The 23,809-nt window shown below is 39.2% G+C and overlaps 3 protein-coding genes across 4 annotated transcripts in view; all 3 read right to left on the bottom strand.

The window, feature by feature from the left end:
• LOC120020265 (gap junction gamma-1 protein-like) overlaps positions 1–11,104 on the bottom strand; it is a 34,518-nt gene extending 23,414 nt beyond the window's left edge. Inside the window, exons 1-2 of one of the 2 annotated variants that reach the window (XR_005472427.1) lie at positions 8,951–11,104; positions 7,908–8,549 (exon numbers count right to left, since the gene is read on the bottom strand). The gene's annotated coding sequence lies outside the window, so the exon portion shown is untranslated. Of the gene's footprint in view, positions 1–7,907; positions 8,550–8,950 lie in introns of those variants that run through there. The other variant, XM_038963812.1, reaches the window with a different exon arrangement.
• A 4,031-nt stretch (positions 11,105–15,135) lies between these two features.
• LOC120020264 (5-beta-cholestane-3-alpha,7-alpha-diol 12-alpha-hydroxylase-like) lies at positions 15,136–17,161 on the bottom strand. The gene has a single exon (XM_038963811.1). The coding sequence runs from the start codon at positions 17,109–17,111 to the stop codon at positions 15,582–15,584; it is 1,530 nt and encodes a 509-aa protein (XP_038819739.1). The 5' UTR covers positions 17,112–17,161; the 3' UTR covers positions 15,136–15,581.
• A 4,648-nt stretch (positions 17,162–21,809) lies between these two features.
• LOC120019994 (5-beta-cholestane-3-alpha,7-alpha-diol 12-alpha-hydroxylase-like) lies at positions 21,810–23,354 on the bottom strand. Its single transcript, XM_038963412.1, has one exon. The coding sequence runs from the start codon at positions 23,352–23,354 to the stop codon at positions 21,825–21,827; it is 1,530 nt and encodes a 509-aa protein (XP_038819340.1). The 3' UTR covers positions 21,810–21,824.
• Positions 23,355–23,809: the final 455 nt, after the last annotated feature.

The raw sequence follows: 23,809 nt of genomic DNA, 5'->3' as shown, positions 1-23,809 counted from the left end.
TTTGCAAGGCGCTGTATGTTCAGGGAACTTTATTAGAACCATCATGTTGTTATGGGTTTTCTGAATAACATATCAATCAGCATTGGCAGAATGTTCCTGCAATGTTTCCTCAGAACAACTTTTATTGCTCCCACATTTTGTTGCGGCAGTATGTTCCAAGAACATTACCCGGAACATTGTGTTATTACATTCCTTGGAAACCTAATGAGAACCTTAGGGGAATGTTGTTTTGTAGAAGTTTTTACAGATTTTGTGAACAACATTTTAATGAATGTTAGGAGAACATTTCATTTAAAACATTTTCTTAAAAAATATATATTGGTGATCAAAAACATTCTTTGAATGTTTGTGGGATGTTATCATCCTAATGTAAGCTCAATCCCTAACTGGAACTTAATTGGAATGTTAGCTAATGTTCTGGGAATGTTCCCGGTTTGCTGGGCTGTTTGTTGTTATCAATATACATCATTGGTTGTTAGGCCTATACAGGATCTTAATTAGACCACCCTGTTGCAGGACAAATTTTCCTGCACTGCAGTAAAAAAAATGTGTTGTGTATCCAAGGTTTTAAAATGCTTAAAGTTTTTAATTACCACTTTAACATTTCAGACTTGATTTGTCCTAAAAAAAATGTAATAACCCATACAAACATTTCAATTAAATATAATTCACCTATTAATTCACATGACTAAGATTATTTTCCTGCTGTGAGAAACTGGTCAAATTAAGATCCTAGACATGTGTAGGTGTCTCGGATGACATCTCCATTAATGTTAGCGGAATGTTCCAGTAATTTCTCAGAACCAATTGAATTGAATCCAGACATGATTGCTGAAGAATGTTTAGGGAACGTTATTGGAACAATCATGACACAACGTCACGCTATAACTTTTTGAGAGCATGGTGGTTGTTGTTATGGGTGTTTTTAATAGAATCTCCACCAACAATAGCAAAACATTCCCGTAATGTTTACTCAGAAACATTTCTATTGCTCTCACATTTTGTTGCGACAGTATGTATAAAAACATCACTGGTATATTCTGTTATTACGTTACCTGGAAACCTAATGAGAACGTTTGGGGAATGTTCTGTGGTGGTTATTACAGCTGTTGTGCACAACATTTTAGTGAATGTTAGTAGAACATTCCAAGGATATTTAATTTAAAACATTTTCTGAAAATGTTATTAAATTATTATATATTTTTTTATCATTCTTTGAATGTTTTTGGGTTATCATCCTAATGTTAGGTAAAACCCTAACTATATCTTCATGGGAAGCTTAATGTTGTGGGAATGTTTCTTGTTTGCTCGGGAATATCTAATAAGCATTTACAACAGTATCTTTCCTCACCCATATATGTTCTAAAGAGTGCCGAGTACTGTCTACTTGGCATGGACCATGTATTTCACTCAAATCAAAGACACTCTAAGCCGCTTCATGTAAAAATGCATGAAAATTGCCAGAAGAACACCACATTTTCCATTCACCTGGGTTCTGAGGTGAAAGCACAAGGCATTGTTATAAACGTTCAATAAGGCAGCAAGCAAGAGAAAGGCATTGCTAATATCTAAGTTGAATCTTAAGAGAAAAAAATGGATTTGAAAGTGTTATATCCTACAGCTCACAATTACGATGTTGTCTGTCAAGATGATTAGATGTTTGGGAAGTTACTAGCTGACTCCATGTCATCCTTATGCGACCCACATCACAACCTTTGGTCACTTCACACTCCCCTGCTCTTCTCACACACATTTTTCGCACTTCCCATTATTATATTCTACATTGCCTATCATAGACTAAAACTAAATTTCAAATGTCTTCAAGCCCCTGCTTTACCCTAATTTAAGAAGATTACTAATTAAGTACTCTCTGTTATAAATGTGCAATAATCACATTCTGGATTATATAATGATGCCCTCCATACAGAATTTAAAAAACACTAAACAAGATTCTACCATGCGATCCACACATATAAAAATAATATTACATTCATATTTATACAGCAAAATAATTACTGTAATGTTCTAATATCAATGTGCTCTGAAATACATTGCATGATTATCAGGTCAAGAGGAGAATCACTCCACACAACTCCCCCTTAAAACAAACCAAGCAACAAACAACAAAGCTTGCTTGGAGTGCTGGAGGTCCTTAAACTTTGACATTATCTTGTCATAACTGACCATGTCATGGGGTGGAACCAGGCCTGGCCCGAAGAGCAGCAGACCTATTCAGGGTCATTTGGATTTCAGTAGCAGAGAAATGCTTAGTAAAGCACCACCCCCAGAGCTCTTAGTAAGCTAGCCTTTTACTGCAGTGTAAGAGACAGAACCACCAACTCAGTGAACTTCAGCCACTGGCAGCGCTCCCACAGGCCTAATATGATAGCATCAGCCTATCAGCCTAGCTCCTCCATGCCGTGTTGTCTTACACAACAATAGCTGACAGCCGAATCGTATATCTATGACTCTTGCTCCTGCCACCATCTAAGTGATATTACATGACTGGTACAGTAATGAGATCAAGGTGTTGATGTCAGCTCGTTAGGGCCTGTTTATGGTTTTATGTGGAGTATGTTTGATAGTTAGATAATGCTAGAGTATAAAAAGATGATGCCGATTTCATTAAAATACTTTGATACAGATAAGAGGCCAGAAAATACATGATAATACAATATTTATAAGAATTTATGTGGTGTATAACCCCATTAAAATCCACTTACTAATGCATTGTTGCATGTTTTACATGTTTTATTTTGATTGGTCAAACAATAAAATATATTGTATTCACAGGTAGGGAGAGAATACACCATGTGCTATATGCAAATAATATAATCGTATTCTTAAATGCAAGAGGTCATATTCATTGTTAATGGTACAGTATGTAATTTCCCCCATCACATCTGTTTTCGCCACTGGAGGTTTTAAAACACTAGGTGGCATCCATGTATCTGAATGGTCATGCATGCATTGCTGTCTCAGGCTAGTAGTCCACTGCAACAATATGACAAAAGGCTATCTTGTACCACTACACAACCCTTAGCCTAGCCTGTAACAAATGCTACAGCAAATGTTTGGTCAGAATTAGGCAATCAGATCATATCAAGCCTACTTAGTAAGAGAATTTTACATTTTACATTTAAGTCATTTAGCAGACGCTCTTATCCAGAGCGACTTACAAGTACATACATTCATACTTTTTTTTTTTTTTTTTTTTTTTTTTTTTTTGTACTTTAATTAACAAGCTTTTATTCTGCTTGGACTGTAGCTACACCGTAGAGTTTCAAAACGTACGTGTTAAGATTCATGGGACGCAATTAAAAGCTGGTCACTAATTACACATCTACATCAGATATTTATGCAAATGGAATAGAAACACATTAGCTATACTTAAATAATGTGTTGAATCTGATAGCTTAGTCTATGGTGCATCTTTCACACGGTCAGAGCCTTGACACTGGGCACACGACGTCACTTCAATGTGGATAATTGGGTCATTTTTGGTTGAAACATTGATCAATGAGATTACAACCTATATTCACCCAATCAAAAAGAGAGCCAAAAGTTTGTTGAATTTCCAATCACTATCACTACGCAGTATCTGATTTTTGGTTTAGTTGTCACTGAATGTCTATCACTGCTCTTTCAGCCATTTAATAGCATATCAAAGTTCAAATGGGAATACAATGTCAGATATTTTGTTTATTTATACAACATACAGTATTAAAACTTATTGTCAATAGGGGGGCGCTGTTTTCACTTTGGAAAAAATCGTGCCCAATTTAAACGGCCTCGTACTCTATTCTAGATCATACAATATGCATATTATTATTACTATTGGATAGAAAACACTCTCAAGTTTCTAAAACTGTTTGAATTAAATCTGTGAGTAAAACAGAACTCATTTGGCAGCAAACTTCCAGACAGGAAGTGAAAATTCTGAAAATGGGGCTCTGTTTCAGGGCCTGCCTATTCAACTGGCTTATATTTATCGATATACATGCACTTCATACGCCTTCCACTAGATGTCAACAGGCAGTGGACGGTGGAATGGGGTGTCTAGCTTGATCTGAGGTCGAATGAGAGCTTTTGGAGTGGCAGGTCAGGAATTTCCTTTGTCTACCAAGGCGCGAGGCGGAGCTCGACATTAGCTTCTGAAAAGCTTTCGGTTTACTCGGCGAATATCTCCGGCTCTGATTTTATTTGATACATGTGATAATAACATCGTAAAGTAGGTTTTTTCAACCGAGTTTTATCAGTTTATTCAACGTTTATTGGGACTTTTGGAGTTTTCCATTCTTTGCGTCAAGAGAGGGTTATCAACCTTGGCTAGCATTGTGGCGCGAATTCGACAGATGAAAAGGACATTCTAAAACCAAACAACGATTTATTCTGGACCAAGGACTCCTTGTACAAGATTCTGATGGAAGCTCAGCAAAAGTAAGAACAATTTATGATGTTATTTCGTATTTCTGTGGAAAATGTTGATTCCTATTCTCCGCCGTTTTGGTGAGCGCTGTCTCGTAATAACGCAAGCTGTATGATATGGTAAAGTTATTTTTAAAAATCTAACACGGCGGTTGCATTAAGAACCAGTGTATCTTTCATTTGCCATACAACAAGTATTTTTATGTAAAGTTTATGATGAGTTCTTTGGTCAGGTGAGTGTCCAAAATAGCTCCGGACATTCTGGGGAAATGTTGCTACATATTCACAATGTATAACCACGGTTTGCAGCTCTAAATATGCACATTTTCGAACAAAACATAAGTGTATTGTATAACCTGATGTTATAAGACTGTCATCTGATGAAGTTGTTCAAGGTTAGTGATTCATTTTATATCTTTTGCTGGTTTTTGCGATAGCTACCTTTTGCGGTGAATAAATGCATTTGTGTGTTTGGCTATTGTGGTAAGCTAATATAATTCTATATTGTGTTTTCGCTGTAAAACACTTAAAAAATCGGAAATATTGGCTGGATTCACAAGATGTTTATCTTTCATTTGCTGTACACCATGTATTTTTCATAAATGTTTTATGATGAGTATTTATGTATTTCACGTTGCTCTCTGTAATTATTCTGGCTGCTTCGGTGCTATTTGTGATGGTAGCTGCAATGTAAAACTATGATTTATACCTCAAATATACACATTTTTCGAACAAAACATAAATGTATTGTATAACATGTTATAAGACTGTCATCTGATGAAGTTGTTTCTTGGTTAGTGACTAATTATATCTCTATTTGGTCGGTTTTGTGATAGCTACCTATGCGGTAGAAACATGGTGAAAATATGCGGTTGAGTCTTTGGCTATTGTGGTTAGCTAATATAAATACATATTGTGTTTTCGCTGTAAAACATTTTAAAAATCGGAAATGATGGCTGGATTCACAAGATGTTTATCTTTCATTTGCTGTATTGGACTTGTGATTTCATGAAAATTATATTATATGATATTAATATGTTATCACTATGCTTCTCTCTAATAGCACAACCAAATGACCTGGATTGCAGTGTGCAGTGTGCAAGTGATCAACGCCGTTCGAGATTCTGCACAGATTATTACAGCAATTGTGAAGATCTCACAGACCTGCGATGACCTATGAATGCTATCTTGAACATGCACACTTCATATATAGAAATTATGACCATGGATGTGTTACTCCTTCTCCGTGACCGACGTAAGTAAGACATTTAAGCGTGTTAACCCTCGCAAGGCTGCCGGCCCAGACGGCATCCCTAGCCGCTTCCTCAGAGCATGCGCACACCAGCTGGCTGGAGTGTTCGCGGAGATATTCAATCTCTCCCTATCCCAATCTGCAGTTCCCACGTGCTTCAAGATGTCCACCATTGTTCCTCAAGCCAAGAAAGCAAAGGTCACTGAACTAAATGACTAAACGCCCTGTAGCACCCACTTCTGTCATCATGAAGTGCTTTGAGAGGCTAGTTAAGGATCATATCACCTCCACCTTACCTAACACCCTAAACCCACTTCAATTTGCTTACCGTCCCAATAGATCCACAGAAGATGCAATTTCCATCGCACTGCACACTGCCCTATCCCATCTGGACAAGAGGAATAGCTATGTAAGAATGCTGTTCATTGACTATAGCTCAACATTCAACACATTGTACCCTCCAAGCTCATCATTAAGCTTGGGCCGTGGGTCTGAACCCCGCCTTGTGCAACTGGGTCCTGGACTTCCTTACGGGCCGCCCCCCAGGTGGTAAAGGTAGGAAACAACACCTCCACTTCGCTGACCCTCAACACAGGGGCCCCACAAGGGTGCGTGCTCAGCCCCCTCCTGTACTCCCTGTAATGATCACGAGGGGAGACAGAGAGCTGGTTTCAAGCGCAGAGTGCAGCAGGTGTTTATTGCAAAGGACCACAGGAGGTGGCAGGTAGCTGGGTCCAGGGGCAGGCAGAAGGTCATACACAGTGGGTTCAAAAGTGCAACAGTACAGGCAGGGAAAAGGCTAGTAACGTAGTCTGGGAGATCAGGAAATAGGTAGATAACAGGAAATCCGATAGGCTAAAGTACAGGCAGGGAATAGGCAAAAGGCGTCGTTAGTGAGGCAGGCAAAAACTATCATACACTGGAGGAGTAAATCACGAGAAAAACAGAGCTCCGAAAGACGTGTGTCACAAAACAAACAATACCTCACAGTGATGGGGTGCAAAGAACTGAACTAAATAGTGTGTGAAAATGACATACAGGTGTGTGAACAGGTGATTAGAATTCAGGTGATTGGGATCTGGAGAGTGAGCTGCGTTCAGGGGATCTAGGTGTTTGGGAGAGTGAGCTGGAAAGTGGGCTGGAAAGTGAGCTGCATTCAGGGGATCTAGGTTTTTGAGGGTGTGAGTTGGAAGCAGACGTTACCCTCCCTGTTCACCCATGACTGCGTGGCCACGCACGCCTCCATCTTAATCATCAAGTTTACAGACTACATAACAGTATTATGCCTCAACACAAGCATTTCGCTACAGACACAATAACATCTGCTAAATATGTGTATGTAACCAATACAATTTGATTTGATTTTGATTTGAATGTTACATTAGTGTGTAAGATGGCCTTAACTTTAGGCTATTTACTGTAAAGGTCATATTGTGTTTGGTTGACAATGCAACAAAATATCAACATTTAAAGGAGATGTATCTACTGCTTGGATAGTTCCATCTGAGCCACTGGCTTAACTCCATTCTTCAACTTTTATTTCTGGTTGAGTTGGTGACGTGTCCAACATATAATCTGTTAACTTGTCGACAATAGGCTATTTATTGTATTTCAAAAGTGATATTGAATTGTGTTTGGTTGTCAATGCAAGGAAATGTGTCTACTGCTTTGATCGTTCCATCTGTGCCACTGACTTAGTCTGGCTTTAATTCCAGTTTGTCTACAAATTAATAATTGATAGGTTGGAATAACGTCTCCATCTCAACCAAAAGTCTAAGTTAAAGAATAGGACAACATCAAATCAAACTTTAAATGCACTTTAAATAAAGTTTGATTTGATTCAGTCCTATTCTTTAACTTAGATTTTTGGTTGAGATGCAGACGTGCATCTTCATTGAAAGTTGGTTACTATGGTGACAGAATCCTGTGGTTGAAGTTTCACCCGGAAAAAACAATAATTTACGTTGATTACTTTTTTCAAATCCAATGTATTTTCAACATAGATTCCATGTCAATACTTTGACAAAGGATGTTGAAAAATGTTGGATTCAACTAGTTTGTGCAACAGTGGGTTTGTTCCTGCATAGCAAAAGCCCAATTATTTTCCCATTTGTACACTGAGAATATAGAAGATATTGTTTATTCTACGCATAATCATTCTTAAAATAAGGGATCAGTATTTTCTGACTTGTTGGTTCAGACTCACAGGAAGCATCAGGTGGTTGGCCTGAGGTGAGCCTACACTGAGCATATTCAGCTGTACAGTAGGACACTGCATGCAATACTATGAGCAAGGAAGGCCAAGTGACATGCAGAATAATATATATGAATCTCAATAGGTTTTATTGCCATTGAGTAACTATTACTTTATCAACACACAGCACATGTCTAGAGGTTTGCCATACTGAGAATGTTGATTACATACAGACTACCAATGAAGTCATTGAACATGTGCATAATAATACTGAAATGCCCTAATACTGTATAGCAGCAATGTCCGGCTGAAATATATTTTAATAGTAATGTGTTTTCAGAGAAGATAACATTTTTGGGAACTTTCTGTCTGATTTCAAGTGTGCTTCAGTGTCAGGTCAATGACCCAGAGTGTAAGGTCAATGACCTTGTTGCTTTGCTAATATACAGCATGTACTTTTGAATTGTGCCAACAGGTAACTGGAGGATAACCTGAGGTACCATTTAACTGGCTGATGACCCAAGGCACCCTTTAATAATGTAAGTGACCTGGTCTGGTCTATGAGAACCCAAGAAGGTTTTGTTGGAAATAACATGTTTTTCCATGTTATTCACATGTTTTTTCATGTAGAGGGTGGCTGCCTTATCATCCTGGTGCCTTTTCTGGAATAACAGCCTGGAGAGTAAATAATATTGTATTTTTCATATATTTCAATATATATTCAATAATTTTCATATCACATAAAATATCTATAATGATAAAGGAAATATATAAAATATTCTGTAATAAAATAAATAAAACAAAGTAAAAAATATTATTATTTTGCACACTACCAGCCAAGAAAGTTTGACTATGATTATTATAATGTACATTGCCATACAAGTACTACATGCAATGATAGACTGATGGGACAATACAAAACGATTCTCCACAAGGAGATTGATTCTCCTCCCATACGCTTTAGTGGACTCATATCTAACTACAGTACATAGCATTACATTAAAAGAAATACATCACAAGAGCCCCCTGAGGTAAAACAAGAGCATCGCAAATGGATAATGGAAAAAAGCACCTACCTCTCCATGGGGCCGGCTAGATTTGACCAGACTAGTATTCTTCACAGTGGAGCATTCTGGGATGGCTTCCAGAGACGTTGCTTAGCTTCCCCGAGGCTCGGAAGCAGGATGACAGAGAGACAATGGCTCATTTTTCTTCAAAACTCCTCACCACCAAGTACAGGCAGGACACTCAGGACTCCTGCCAATGGCCCCATTGTTCCCTGGCTTGGTCAGTCAGTCGCCTTCATGACTGGTGCTCTAGCTCTACTACTGTAGCTCTACTATTTGTTTATTTCATCCAGGATGACTTCTGTTCTGTCACAGCCATTCATTCACCCAGAAAGGTTTTACTGATGCTACTCTGAACCTCGAGTACAGAGCCTTGTGACTTAACTAACAGCGTGTGTATGTGTGTGTCTCACAGAAGCAACTCAGACGGAAAGAATAACCTCTACAGTTTTCTCTAAATATGTACAGTAAAATAGACAACCTTTACGTATTAATGTGGAGAAACGTAAAAGGTGAATAGTCGCCTGTCATATGCAAATGAGGAGGTTCTATTTCAATTGTATTCAAATTAATACTGTGGTATTTTCACCTCTCTCTCCAAGGTATAGTTTCTACAGTTTCTAGAATGAACAATGTATGCATTTCATACTTAAGATACATAAATGTTTGGCCATAAGACAATCCATTAAAATCAAATGTATGAAATGTATGCCCTATCCAAGAAAAAGTACCAACCAACAGAACCTTTTTCTCTTATGGTTAAGACAGGGCTGTCAAACAGATTAGAAAATGTCAGAGTGTGGATTAATCGAGAACAAAGGTCATCAAAACTGGAATAAATCACAGTGTGTCTTTCAAATGGCACAATATGCATCCAAGATTGTTATGCTGTTAATTAGTATTATTGCAAGTGTAAATCAAATTCAAGCTGTTCACTGTTGTAAACAGGTCTTCTACAGTACCTGGCCTAGTTGCCAGTGCTCAGTTGTAAGGTACCAATGGAAAAATGGGAGTAAATATTCCACGTTGGAACAGATGATAATCTTGCCCCAGGCATCACAGCACAATCACACTGCATGTGCTGTTTTCAGTAACCATGGCCCATATTGTTGAACACAATGCAGGCAGCATTGGAAGCTGGAAGCTGAAGTGCTACAGCTGAAGTGCTGTATATTTCCCTGCCATCTTGGGCAGCCCAACATTAAGAAGAAGCCTAATGCAAGGTGACTGCTCAGTCTAACCTTATTACTGGCCAGTTGTGGGCTATTTTTGTATTTCTTTCCCCAAATGATGTATCACAGGAAATCCCATATAAGAAAAAAATACAATTAATTAATTAAATTAATACAAAGACCATAATGATAAATCACAAATAATTCTCAATATACAATTGAGAATGTAACCTCTTCATTGGGTATAGCCAAATAGTGCGTGCAAGTAATTGTAAGACATTTAATTTCATTGTAGCTATTTATGAGGTAATATTCACCAAATACAAATACGAATTTGAGCCTTGAATGATAGGCCATAATGTTGAACTAAAGCAAGGATATACCATGCCACCTTCTCAACCAAAAATATTCCTATTCTACAAATAATTTGTTGATGTATCAGACTGTGAGACAGAGACCCATAAACTTTTGGTTGCAGTTCACAAGTTCTCTGTGTATGATGTGGAGTATGATATGAACTTGAAAGTTCAGATTTAATCACATAGCTTGGCCGCTGAGCACAGAAGTCATTTCAACATCTAGTTTCGATTTACATTTGGTTGAGTTGTCAACTAACGTGAATTCAACGTGAAATCAACAAAACAATTCACCATGTCATTGGATTTAGGTAAAACGCCCTTATGTTGTTGACTTTTTGCAAATCCAATCAGTTTTACACGTTGATTCACAGCCTGGTCCCATAGACTAGAGGTAACATAGGAAGTGTAAAATCCAAGACACTCAAATTAGTATGATATGTTACTTTTGGTACGGTTAAAGAAGACAGATTGTTACTTAAGGCAAACACGTACGTAGGGTGGTTGGTCGGAGTGGATGGGTTGGCGTAGAATGAGAACATCTAGCAACCCAAAGGTTGCGAGTTTGAATCTCATCACAGACAACGTTAGTATTTGAGCTAATTAGCAACTTTCAACTATTTACTACTTTTTAGCTACTTTGCAGCTACTTAGCATGTTAACTAACCCTTCCCCTAACCTTAACCCTTTTAGTTAACCCTAACCCGAAACTTAAACCTAACTCCTAAACTTAACCCTAACCCCTAGCCTAGATAACGTTAGCCAGCTAGCTAACATTAGCCACCTAGCTAGAATTCATAACATGTCATACATTTTCAAAATTCGTAACATATAATACGTTTTCATGATTTGTAACATATAATATGTTTTGCAAATTCTTAACATATAATATCAATTGTAATTCGTAACATATCATATGAAATGTGTGATGAACATCCACAAATTAATATATACTATATTAAATGTAACCTATCATACTAAATTGAGTGTTTCAGTTTTACATACAGGTGTTGTAGAGACAAATCTCCAATTTGCCTTTGCTCTTATAGAGCCACTGAACACGCCGATTGGCACTTGTGTTTTTCTGTTGCTCAGAAAAACACAAGTGCCAATCGGCGTGGGACCAGAAAAGCAAGATTTCAGTCTTCGAGGTGTGTTTCCTGACCGATTCCATGTTTGGTTAATGATGTTTGTCCCCCATGAGAAACTGTAGATGCGGAGCCTATTTCACTTCCTCAAAATCCCCAGAATGAATCTAAGATAACTCAAGAAATCTGTATTTATGTCAAATATACACTGGGAGTCAGGATGCAGTAGGTGAGTTTAATAAAGAAACAATGTTGACGAGCAAACATGAGCAGCGTAAAGAAAGAGAGAAAACAATATTACCTAATGACTGATGTCAACTGAGGGATAAATAAAGCGGGAGTAATCACAGTGTAAATGATGACCAGGTGTGCTTAATGATTGGGAGCAGGTGTGCGTAATAATAGTTGCCAGGGCTGATGGTTAGTAGAACGGCGACTTCGAGCGCCGGAGGGGGGGAGCATGAGTAGGGTTGACAATTGAATTTGTAAATTTTTGCCGAGGATGTTTTAGTTGAGCAATTTTACATCTAACTAATCTATTTCTCAAGTTTAAAAAATGCACAACGTGTAATCTTATGTAAACAAAGTCGTAGCTGCTGGGCAGGTCTGACTCACTGTCTATGCTATTGGATAGAGAGCAATCACCGCAGCTGTTCACCGCATGTTAGTGGGCAAATCAAAACTCAACCGTCATTTACCCGTTGTGACGCACAGGATGTTCCAAATTCCATTTTAGACGAGACTGACTTTATGACCAAAAGTATCCTATTTACACTTTGTAGTAAATTTTGACACTATAATAACTGCTTCTGACTCATATGGATGCCACGTAGACATTTTTCAAAAGGATTCATTGCTTTTTTAAAGGCAGTCTCTCTTTAAGGGCACAAATGGTTACAAGTCTCACTGAATAGGCCTAGTAGCTGTTTATGTGGTTCAGGGTGGATTAAACTGAATGCCCCACATGATATAATTCTAGCTACTTTTTCTGAGTAGTCCATGTAGAGTGTGGATTTGGGAAAACTTTAGTAACGTCAGACATCTGCCTTTTGTGTCCACACTGTGGCCTAGGACATACGGTGCTTTCAGAAAGTATCCATACCCCATGACTTATTCCATATTTTGTTGTGTAACAGCCTGAATTAAAAATATATTAATTATGTATTTTTCTCCCCCATCTACACACTATACCACATTATCACAAAGTGAAACTATGATTTTAGAAATGTTTGCTAATTTATTGAAAATGAAATACTGAAATATCTCATTTATATAAGTATTCACACCCCTGGGTCAATACTTTGTATAAGCACCTTTGGCAGCGACTAGAGCTGTGAGTCTTTCTTGGTAAGTCTCTAAGAGCTTTCTACACCTGGATTGAGCAACATTTTCCCATTATTCTTTTCAAAATTCTTCAAGCTCTGTCAGATTTGTTATTGATCATTGCTAGACAACCATTTTGAGGTCTTGCCATATATTTTCAATTAGATTTAAGTCAAAACTGTAACCCAGCCACTCAGGAACATTCACTTTCTTCTTGGTAAGCAACTCCAGTGTAGATTTGGCCTTGTGGTTTAGGTTATTGTCCTGCTGAAAGGTGAATTAATCTCCCAGTGTCTGGTGGAAAGCAGAGTTAACCATATTTTCCTCGAGGACATTGCCTGTGCTTAGCTCCATTCTGTTTATTTATTATCCTGAAAAACTCCCCAGTCCTTAACGATTACAAGCATAGCCATAACATGATGCAGCCACCACTATGCTTGAAAATATGGAGAGTGGTACTCAGTGATGTGTTGAATTGGCTTTGCTCCAAACATAACATTTGGTATTCAGGACAAAAGTTAATTGCTTTGCCACATTTTTTGCAGTATTACTTTAGAGCCTTGTTGAAAACAAGTATTCTGTACAGGCTTCCTTCTTTTCACAACGTCAATTAGTTTAGTATGGTGGAGTAACTACAATGTTGTTGATCCATGTTCAGTTTTCTCCTATCACAGCCATTAAAGTCTAACTGTTTTAAAGTCACCATTGGCCTCATGGTGAAATCCTTGAGCGGTTTCCTTCCTCTCCGGCAACTGAGTTAGGAAGGACGCCTGTGTCTTTGTAGTGACTGGGTGTATTTATACACTATAGAAAGTGTAATGAATAACTTCCCAAGTGAACCAGACTAAAAAGTTAATAAAAGCAACAATACAGCACACAGCAGTAGCTTTAAATAAATGTCATCTCATCTCCTACATGGAGTTGGTTTTGAACACCTGTGCCTTTCTTTTTTTTTTGGTAAGATTTTATAAAATGTTTTGAAACAATACAAACATCAACTACATCACACCTGCCCAGACCAACATGCTCACACCCCCAGCATCACTCTCCGGCAACATGGCCTCCAACTGCACTATTTTGTTTCTTGCCGTCGACACGCCACTGTGCTGTTGAATTTGTAAAATGTGTCTCTTGTATAATGAATTGCATACATTAGTTAATACTGGATTGAGTGTACATTTTCATTTACTGTAATTTCATTAGCTATGTTCCAACATTCCCTCCATCTTGTGCCAATATTAGTTCCTTTTAAGTCTTGGTCCCAATAGTTTCTATTTTCTTCTAAGAGATTGTCAGTTGGATAGGCTCTCTGCAAGGTTTTATATAGCTTACCTATTATGTGAATATCCTTTTCTGACTCAAATAGGATTCCCTCAAGATTGCTCTGATGTAAAAAAAGATTTCAAATTGAAATTTCGTGATATAACACTTTTAAGTTACATGTTCATGTACCAAAATTGCTTTTTAATGCTGTCATGGAAATACATGTATTTCCTATAACCAAGTCATTTACGGTTGCTATGCCTTTAGTTTTTCCATGTGGACCAATTTATTGGTGAATTCTGAAAAGCTATCCAAGGATTGTTCTATAGGTGTTTTTAGGGAGTGATATTGTTTCTTGTAGAATACGCTACATTTTCTTCCATGTTGTTTTTTTTTCTTAACTATGAAGAGGTTAATGTTCTTAGCTTTGTCCTTTGAAAATATATACATGAAAAGATTCTGGGGATGAGCAGGCGCATCTTCCTCTTTAGCGCATTTAACTATATAAGGCAAGTAAAAGCCTCAGCGAGTTGATACAATTCCAAGTCTGGAAGGTTAAAACCACCCTCAAGGAAGACTTTTGTTTATAATCTATGAGTTTTATTTGCCCATATAAAGTCTGTTGTGACCGAGTATACTTTCTGGGTGATTGGTATTACCTAGAATACGTACTACAACTTTGGGAGCCATGCCATTCTGAAGAGGTGTATTCTACACTCTAAAAGTACCTAAAAGGGTACTTCGGCTGTCCCCATAGGAGAACCCTTTGAAGAACCCTGTTTGGTTCCAGGTAAAACCCTTTTGGGTTCAATGTAGAACCCTTTCCACAGATGGTTCTAAATTGAACCCTAAGGGTTCTACCTGGAACCAAAAAGAGTTCTCCTATGGGGACAGCCGAAGCACCCATTTGAAACCTTTTTTTCTAAGAGTGTATTTGTTAGATGTACTGTATGATAAGATTGTTCCATTTAAAAAGGTCTGATTTCATAATGTTGAGTAATGGGATAAAGTTAACTTTATATATTTTTTGTCACTTATTAAGCATCCTAAGTATTTTATATTTTTTGTAGTTCACTTACAGATAACATGTGTGCATTTCTAAGACTATCTCTAACCCTTTCCTATTACTCACCGGCTTTACAGGACAGATTATTTTCTGTCCATGTCAGCTTTCAATTATGCTATATCTACTTTCCAGTTGACTCTAAGCATAAACAAAAATATTCCTTCCAGTCATTTTCAAAGAGAGAACAGGTCAATTATTTTTCATCTAAATTAACACAGCAATTATATCCAGTTATTGTAATACTGTAACACATTTTACTGTCCTATGTACTCTAGATAAATTAATGTTTAGGCACATAGTTTATAATAATCATCATCAGATTAACAGTTGTCAAAATGTTGTCAAAGGCTGGTTTGTGTCAGTCAACCATTTTTAAAACCTGAGTCTGTATCTAAACTGGATGTCTCTGGTTGGATGCATGGACCCAAAGCCCCAGCGCTTGGTGTCAATATCAGGTATCTTTTCATCTGGGTTCTTGAGCTCAAAATCAAAGTATGTGAGCATGAGGAAGACAAACTGCTTCAACTCGTTGGTGGCGAAGAAGCGTCCTGGGCACATAGTGATCCCAGCACCCCACGGCATGTTGTAGTATTTAATTTTTTTCCCACCTTTGTAAAAGTCAGTCTTTTTACCCCCATCTGCAGTCAGGAAGCGGTCATACTTGTAGGTGAGTGGGTCGGGGTGGACTTCCGGGTCCATCTGGACAGCAGTGTAAGGAAACAGGGCTACTCTGTCTCCTTCTCTGATGCGGTACTCGTTTCCGTCTGCCATCTTCAGGGACATGTCCTGGAGCACGGCCCTGGTTAGTACGGGGGCGGAGGTGAGGCGGAGTGTCTCCTCCACGGCACTGTCCAAGATGGGCGTCTTTTGCAGCATGTCCTGGGTCAGGTTGATGAAAGGGCCTTCGTGCTTCACCTCCTGGCCTGTCTCCTTAAGCACCTCCTCCACTTCCCCCTGCACGGCCCTCATGGCGTCTGGGTGCTTCATGAGGTAGAAGAGCAGCCAGAAGGCAGCAGGGCCTGTGTTGCCCTGTGAGGCCCAAAGGAGAAGAAACATGTACCTGTCCTGCATGAAGTCTTCCATACCGTGCTCCTCCCTATCCTGCTGCTGCTCGCGCACCCAGACACTGATGTTCTCCTTAGTCCTCACCTTCTGCACTGACAGCATGTTCCAGAACAGCCTCTTCAGCCTCTCCGCCTCTCTCTTCTCCCCTGGAGGCAAGACCCCATAGGCCAGATTGGGGAAGAGCTGGTCATACTTACGGAACTCAAGGAAGAGCTCCTGGGACTCCACTCTGTCGACCTCTCTGGCTTTCTCTATGCTCTCTGTGGGTTTTGGTGTCTCATTACCGAACAGAGCCAGGTAACCTGCCCTGAAGACAATGTTGTAGCTGTAGTTGAACAGACCGTCCTCATTCCAGGGCATATCGTTATTATCCCCCGTCCCTACACTGTGCAGCATCAGATTCTGTAGGTTGCTCATCATAGCCTGTGTCATGACCACTAAACCGTCCCCCATCAGGTGCTTGTTGCTGGACATCTGAGGAAACCTGTGGTCAGAGTGGTAACCAAACACTTTCTGCACCAGATGCTGTGCAAACTTGCTGAAGTCCAGTTTGGTGCGGGCCTCCTTCACAATCGTCCCGAAGGACCGAGGGTCCATAAGGAATGTGAAGTAGAATCCTCCCAGCTGCACGGTGAAAATATCCCCATGCTTCCCCTTCATCCTCTCCAGGAACTTTGCTGTGTCCCTGCGGAACTCAAGGACATGGCCCAGCCAGGGGATGGGGCCCCGGTCCAGGGGGGGTTCCCCGGGTCGACGCTGCCTGACAGCCCCCAGGAGGTAGAAGCCCCCCAGGACAGAGGCTAGCAGAGCCAGAAGGATCAGCAGCAGAAAGCCCATGGTCCTTTATTCTTTGTTCTCACACAGACAATCTGAGCCCCGGCTAGAATTCGTTTTTTTTTATGGCGTGATGAAACTATGACATTCATGTCAGAAGTTAATGACTAACTCGATTGCACGATAACCAGAAACCACCCACAAACGGTACAGAACAGTCTTTGGTGTTTCCAGTTTAAACAAATGTTAATACATATAAAGGTCAGAACATTTCAAATAATGAATTGCATATTACAGGAAGTGCAAAATATTTTGTCATTTAGAGTCTATATGTTTCATAATCTGGAGAAGACAGCCCAGAACAGAGCACAATGGAGAGGAATCGTCGATGGACTATACTCCCAAAGTAGAAACAGTAGCAAAGTAGAAAAGTAGCTTCACAGTACATTCCGATCTCTATTTTGGGTGTGATGAAAGTAAAAATATAGTATGTTCTTTTTTTCTCTCAACAATGTTAGGCCTAGTAACTATTTATGTCGTTCAGAGTGGATTAGACATAGCCACCAAATGATGTAATTCTAGCTACTTTCCCCCCTGAGCAGTCCATGTAGAGTGTGCATTTGAAAGCACCTTTAGTAACCTCAGACTGATTTCAACATTTGCCCTTTGTGTCCACAAGATGGCCTACGACATTTGTAGGAGTATACATCACCCTTTTATGTGCACAGTAGCATTGCATACCACAAAGCGTCCTTCTATTTAGCTTACTAGTTTAGCTTTTGGGGAGCTGCTGAATCTTTGGGAGGCCTCAACCCCAAATAACCACAGACAGTCTCTACCAAAGCATTGAATTGTCATTGAATTGACGTCTGTGCCCAGTTGAGATACACTAACTATATTGACAATAATACCTATTTCAGACAGATGATATGGTATAGTATGTGATTTTTGAATGACTACCACATCTCTGTACCCCAAACATACAATTATCTGTAAGGCCCCTTAATCAAGAAGTGAATTTCTAGCACAGATTTAACCACAAAGTCCAGAGACGTTTTCCAATGCCTAACAAACAAAGGCACTGATTGGTAGATTTGTAAAAAATTAAAAGTGAGTATGGTGAAGTTATTCATTAGGCTTTGGATGATGTATTCAAAGATACAGGCGTCATTCCTAACTCAGTTGCCTAGTTACAGACTTATCTGCTTGAAAATCTATGGCAAGACTTGAACATGTCTGTCTAGCAATGATCAACAACCAACTTGACAGAGCTTTAATCATTTTTTTATTTTATTAATCACATTAAATAAATAATAATCTTCCGAAATGACTTTGGAAAAGCAACAAAATAACTAGGGCTTTACAATTATATTTTATTTAGTCAAATATTACATCTGTTTGGATTTCTTGCAGTCTATAAATTATTATGTTCTCATTAGTTAAAAAAAAAGTTTTAAAAAACATTTCCACTTTGACATTACAGAGTATGTTGTGTAGATTGTTGACAAAAAAAGACAATTATATCCATTTTAACCCCACTTTGTAATACAACAAAAAGTGGGAAAATTCAAGGGTTGTCAATACTTTCTAAAGATACTTTATATGGGTCGTTCCACGAAAACAGTGTCTTTTGTGTCCCTTTGATGTGTTAAGTAGAAATTGTGCACCAAAATTGAATTTTAAAAGCCTGTTATATTACATGAAGTGCCATTTAATATAGACCACATTGAGAATTCAATAAATCAGTTTTTTAATATGAATAAGGACTTGCTAAAGTGCCAAATTTCCGCATGTCCCTCCGTGCACCCTCTGTGACTTCAAGGAAGATTTTGACCCACTTAACCCCCAAAACTTAAAAAAATACAATTATCAGCATTTTAAATCCCTAGTTATTTTGTTGTATTGACTAAGTCATTTCGGAATATTATTATTTATTTAATGTGATTAGTGAATAATTTACGTCTTTCGCTCATTTTAAGTTCAACCCTGTTACATGAACTGAACTCTATTTAACATGGTGAAACTATTTCTTGAAATATTTTTTTAGTCAAATAGTAGTGTAAAAGCTGGTGAGTTGGTAACTACTCTTTTTGACAATTTTCTGGTGTTTTGTGGTGGAAACTAAGTGGGTCTAGCTTAACACGTCAAACCTGTTATCTGTCGATTAACCTAACATAGCAGGTGTAAAAGAAACGTCTGAGCGGCGTTTCTTTCTTTCTGGTCCTGACGAGAAAAAAATACTGTCGGGGGAGGTTCTCTTCTGCACTGTTGAACCAATCCAGTAAATGTGGAGGAGGAGTTAAGATGGAGTGTCACCTTTGTTAATGTTCGAAAGCGGGAAATCGCATCACAGGCTCTCTTTCTATTTCCCCTGAAAACCAGATGCATGAGGGTGCCCATAGACAAGCAAAACATTTTTATTAAAGGCCCAGTGCAGTTAAAAACATGATTTCCCTGTGTTTTATATATATTTCCACACTATGAGGTTGGAATAAGACCCGATACCTGTATTTTGGTTACAGGGTCTAAAAATGCAGGCTTCATGACTAGGACTCGATGTGGGATTTAATATACCATGTTTTCTTACCCCCTACCCCTTTCAGATATACAAAAACGCAGGTTTAAAAAAAGGTGGGATGGTAAAAAAAAAGTGGGATTTGTGTCTGTGTATGAAAGGGGTATATCACTTATACCACAACCAAGACTTTATAAGGATATTTTATTACATTTGACAGGAGGAAAAACACAAAGATTCAATGCTTGACATTACAATGTTATAAAAACAGCAATGATTATTATAGTACACATTTTTGGCACAATCATAGGCTGTCCTTGAGGGTCAAAATATGAGTGAACCAGACTAAAAAGATCATAAAAGCAAGAATACAGTACACACAGTAGCTTTAAATACATGTAAATTCATCTCCTACATGGAATTGGTTTTGAACATCTGTGTGTTTCTTTTTTTGTTGTTGTAAGATTTTATCAACCGCATCACACCTGCCCTGACACACAAGCTCACCCCCCAGCATCACTCTCCGGCAACATGGCCTCCAACTGCACCATTTTGTTTCTCTCCATTGCCCACACACTTTCAACATTTAGATAAGAAAGCATTTGACATTTCCATTGTGTTAAGGATGGAAGGTTGGTTGATTTCCAGTTAAGTATATATTTTTTCAAGAAGATTGACAAGAAAAGTATTGTCCAACGCATTGGGTATCTCTAGGGGTGGAAAAAGTACCCAATTGTCATACTTCAGTAAAAGTAAAGATACCTTAATAGAAAATGACTCAAGTAAAAGTGAAAGTTACCCAGGAACAAATACTGCTTGAGTAAAAGTCTAAAAGTATTTTGTTTTAAATATACTTAAGTATCAAAAGTAAATGTAATTGCTCAAATATACTTAAGTATCAAAAGTAAAAATATAAAATACTGTATTTCAAATTCCTTATATTAAGCCAACCAGATGGCACCATTTTCTTGTTTTTTTATTCACAGATAGCCAGGAGAACACTCCAACACTCAGACATCACACATGAAGCATGTGTGTTTAGTGAATGTGCCCGATCAGAGGCAATAGGAAGGACCAGGGATGTTGGACCATTTTCATGTGTGTGAATTGGACTATTTTCCTGTCCTGCTAAGCATTCAAAATGTAACAAGTACTTTTGGTTGTCAGTAGTACTTTAGAATATTTGTATTTAAGTACTTTACATCACTGGGTATCTCACTGCACTCTCATATGCCATGTCTTTAAATACGCGGACAGACAGATTTAAAGTAAATGTACATTGTAATACTTCCTATAACTTTTGGACGTTATAACATTCCCAGAAAGCATGGATCATTGAGTCATTGTTAGTTTTATAATTAAGACATGATTCTGCCATTGTGCTGTATAATTCGTGAATTTTGTCTCCTGTATAATGCATTCTATACTTTAGTTTATACTGAATAAAGCGTACATTTTCATTAACTGTAATTTCATTAGCTATGTTCCAACATTCCCTCCATCTTGTGCCAATATCAGTTCCTTTTAAGTCTTGGATCCAATAGTTTATATTTTTTTCTCAGAGATTGTCAGTTGGATAGGCTCTCTGCAAGGTTTTATATAGCTTACCTATCATATGAATATCCTTTTCTGACTCAAATAGGATTCCCTCAAGATTACTCTGATGCCCAAAATATTTGAAATATACATTTTGTGATGTATTTGAAAATATCTACCTTGGTCAATCTAAAATAGCTTTTTAATGTAGTCATGGAAATAAATGTATTTCCAATTATCAAGTCATTTACGGTTTCAATGCCTGAAATTTTCCATGCGGACCAATTTATCTGTGAATTCAGAAAAGCTACCAAGGATTGTGTTTTTAGGGAGTGATATTGTTTCTTGTAGAATACGTCTCCTACACGTCTCCTACATGTTTCTAATACTATCTGCAAACCATTTCCTCATGACTCATCACTCAAAAATATTATATAGTACCTGATTTCAAATTCAAAATGTAATATTTCCAGCTGAGTCTAAGCATAAACATTCCAGACATTTTCAAAGACAGAAAAAGTAGATCATTTTTCCTCTCTGAATAAACAAAACAATTATATGCAGTTATTTTAATACTGTACCACTTGTTGCTGTACTATGTACTCTAGACAAATTTTTGTTTAGGCACAAGATAGTTTATAATAATCAAAATTAGATTAACAGCTCGTGAGATGGAAGTTTACTCTCAAAGCGTTGTCAAAGGCTGGTTTGTCAGTCACTCAGTTTTAAAACCTAAGTCTGTATCTAAACTGGATGTCTCTGGTTGGCTGCATGGACCCAAAGCCCCAGCGCTTGGTGTCAATATCAGGTATCTTTTCATCTGGGTTCTTGAGCTCAAAATCAAAGTATGTGAGCATGAGGAAGACAAACTGCTTCAACTCGTTGGTGGCGAAGAAGCGTCCTGGGCACATAGTGATCCCAGCACCCCACGGCATGTTGTAGTATTTAATTTTTTTCCCACCTTTGTAAAAGTCAGTCTTTTTACCCCCATCTGCAGTCAGGAAGCGGTCATACTTGTAGGTGAGTGGGTCCGGGTGGACCTCCGGGTCCATCTGGACGGCAGTGTAAGGAAACAGGGCTACTCTGTCTCCTTCTCTGATGCGGTACTCGCTTCCGTCGGCCATCTTGAGGGACATGTCCTGGAGCACGGCCCTGGTGAGGACGGGGGCGGTGGTGAGGCGGAGGGTCTCCTCCACGGCGCTGTCCAGGATTGGCGTCTTTTGCAGCATGTCCCGGGTTAGATCGATAAAGAGACCTTCGTGCTTCCCCTCCTGGCCTGTCTCCTTCAGCACCTCCTCCACCTCCTTCTTCACGGCCCCCATTGCGTCTGGGTGCTTCATGAGGTAGAGGAGGAGCCAGAAGGCAGCAGGGCCTGTGTTGCCCTGTGAGGCCCAAAGGAGAAGAAACATGTACCTGTCCTGCATGAAGTCTTCCATACCGTGCTCCTCCCTATCCTGCTGCTGCTCGCGCACCCAGACACTGATGTTCTCCTTGGTCTTCACCTTCTGCACTGACAGCATGTTCCAGAACAGCCTCTTCAGCCTCTCCGCCTCTCTCTTCTCCCCTGGAGGCAAGACCCCATAGGCCAGATTGGGGAAGAGCTGGTCATACTTACGGAACTCAAGGAAGAGCTCCTGGGACTCCACTCTGTCGACCTCTCTGGCTTTCTCTATGCTCTCTGTGGGTTTTGGTGTCTCATTACCGAACAGAGCCAGGTAACCTGCCCTGAAGACAATGTTGTAGCTGTAGTTGAACAGACCGTCCTCATTCCAGGGCATATCGTTATTATCCCCCGTCCCTACACTGTGCAGCATCAGATTCTGTAGGTTGCTCATCATAGCCTGTGTCATGACCACTAAACCGTCCCCCATCAGGTGCTTGTTGCTGGACATCTGAGGAAACCTGTGGTCGGAGTGGTAACCAAACACTTTCTGAACCAGCTTTTGTGCAAACTTGCTGAAGTCCAGTTTGGTGCGGGCCTCCTTCACAATCGTCCCGAAGGACCGAGGGTCCATAAGGAATGTGAAGTAGAATCCTCCCAGCTGCACAGTGAAAATATCCCCATGCTTCCTCTTCATCCTCTCCAGGAACTTTGCTGTATCCCTGCGGAACTCAAGGACATGGCCCAGCCAGGGGATGGGGCCCCGGTCCAGGGGGGGTTCCCCTGGTCGACACCACCTGAAGGCCCCCAGGAGGTAGAGTCCCCCCAAGACAGAGGCTAACAGAGCCAGAAGGATCGGCAGCAGAAAGCCCATTTTCCTTCCCTCTTCGTTCTTTCAGAGCACATCTGCGCCCTCAGCTGAAGTGTATTTTGTGTTTTCAATACCCATGACTCATGCTCCTCCCCCATTCCTTTCACAGTGAGAATGCCATTAGTATTCTAAGCACTAAGAACTTTTACAGACTCAGTAAGGATGTAAGCATTGTTGTTGTTTTTTGACACTTCATTTAATAGCACAGAATGCTCAGATATGTTGCACTTTCCCATGAAACTTTAATAGAACATTAATATCTTATATTGTATGTTTGGTGTGACGTTGATGGAATATTCTCCTAACCCTCTAAACAGGACACAGGAATGTTCTTGCAATGTTCCTATGAAACATGTCTAGAATATTATTATCAAGGAAAAGCATTGTTTATACATAGCTCTGCCTCAAGCATATGTATTTAGACGGCTCAGGGCCAGGACCATGCAGGTTTCAGCTGT

This window comes from Salvelinus namaycush, chromosome 25, assembly GCF_016432855.1.
Source record: "Salvelinus namaycush isolate Seneca chromosome 25, SaNama_1.0, whole genome shotgun sequence".
NCBI lineage: Eukaryota > Metazoa > Chordata > Actinopteri > Salmoniformes > Salmonidae > Salvelinus > Salvelinus namaycush.
The sequence above is the reverse complement of the archived record's forward strand: the minus strand, read 5'-3'. Positions and strand labels throughout refer to the sequence as shown.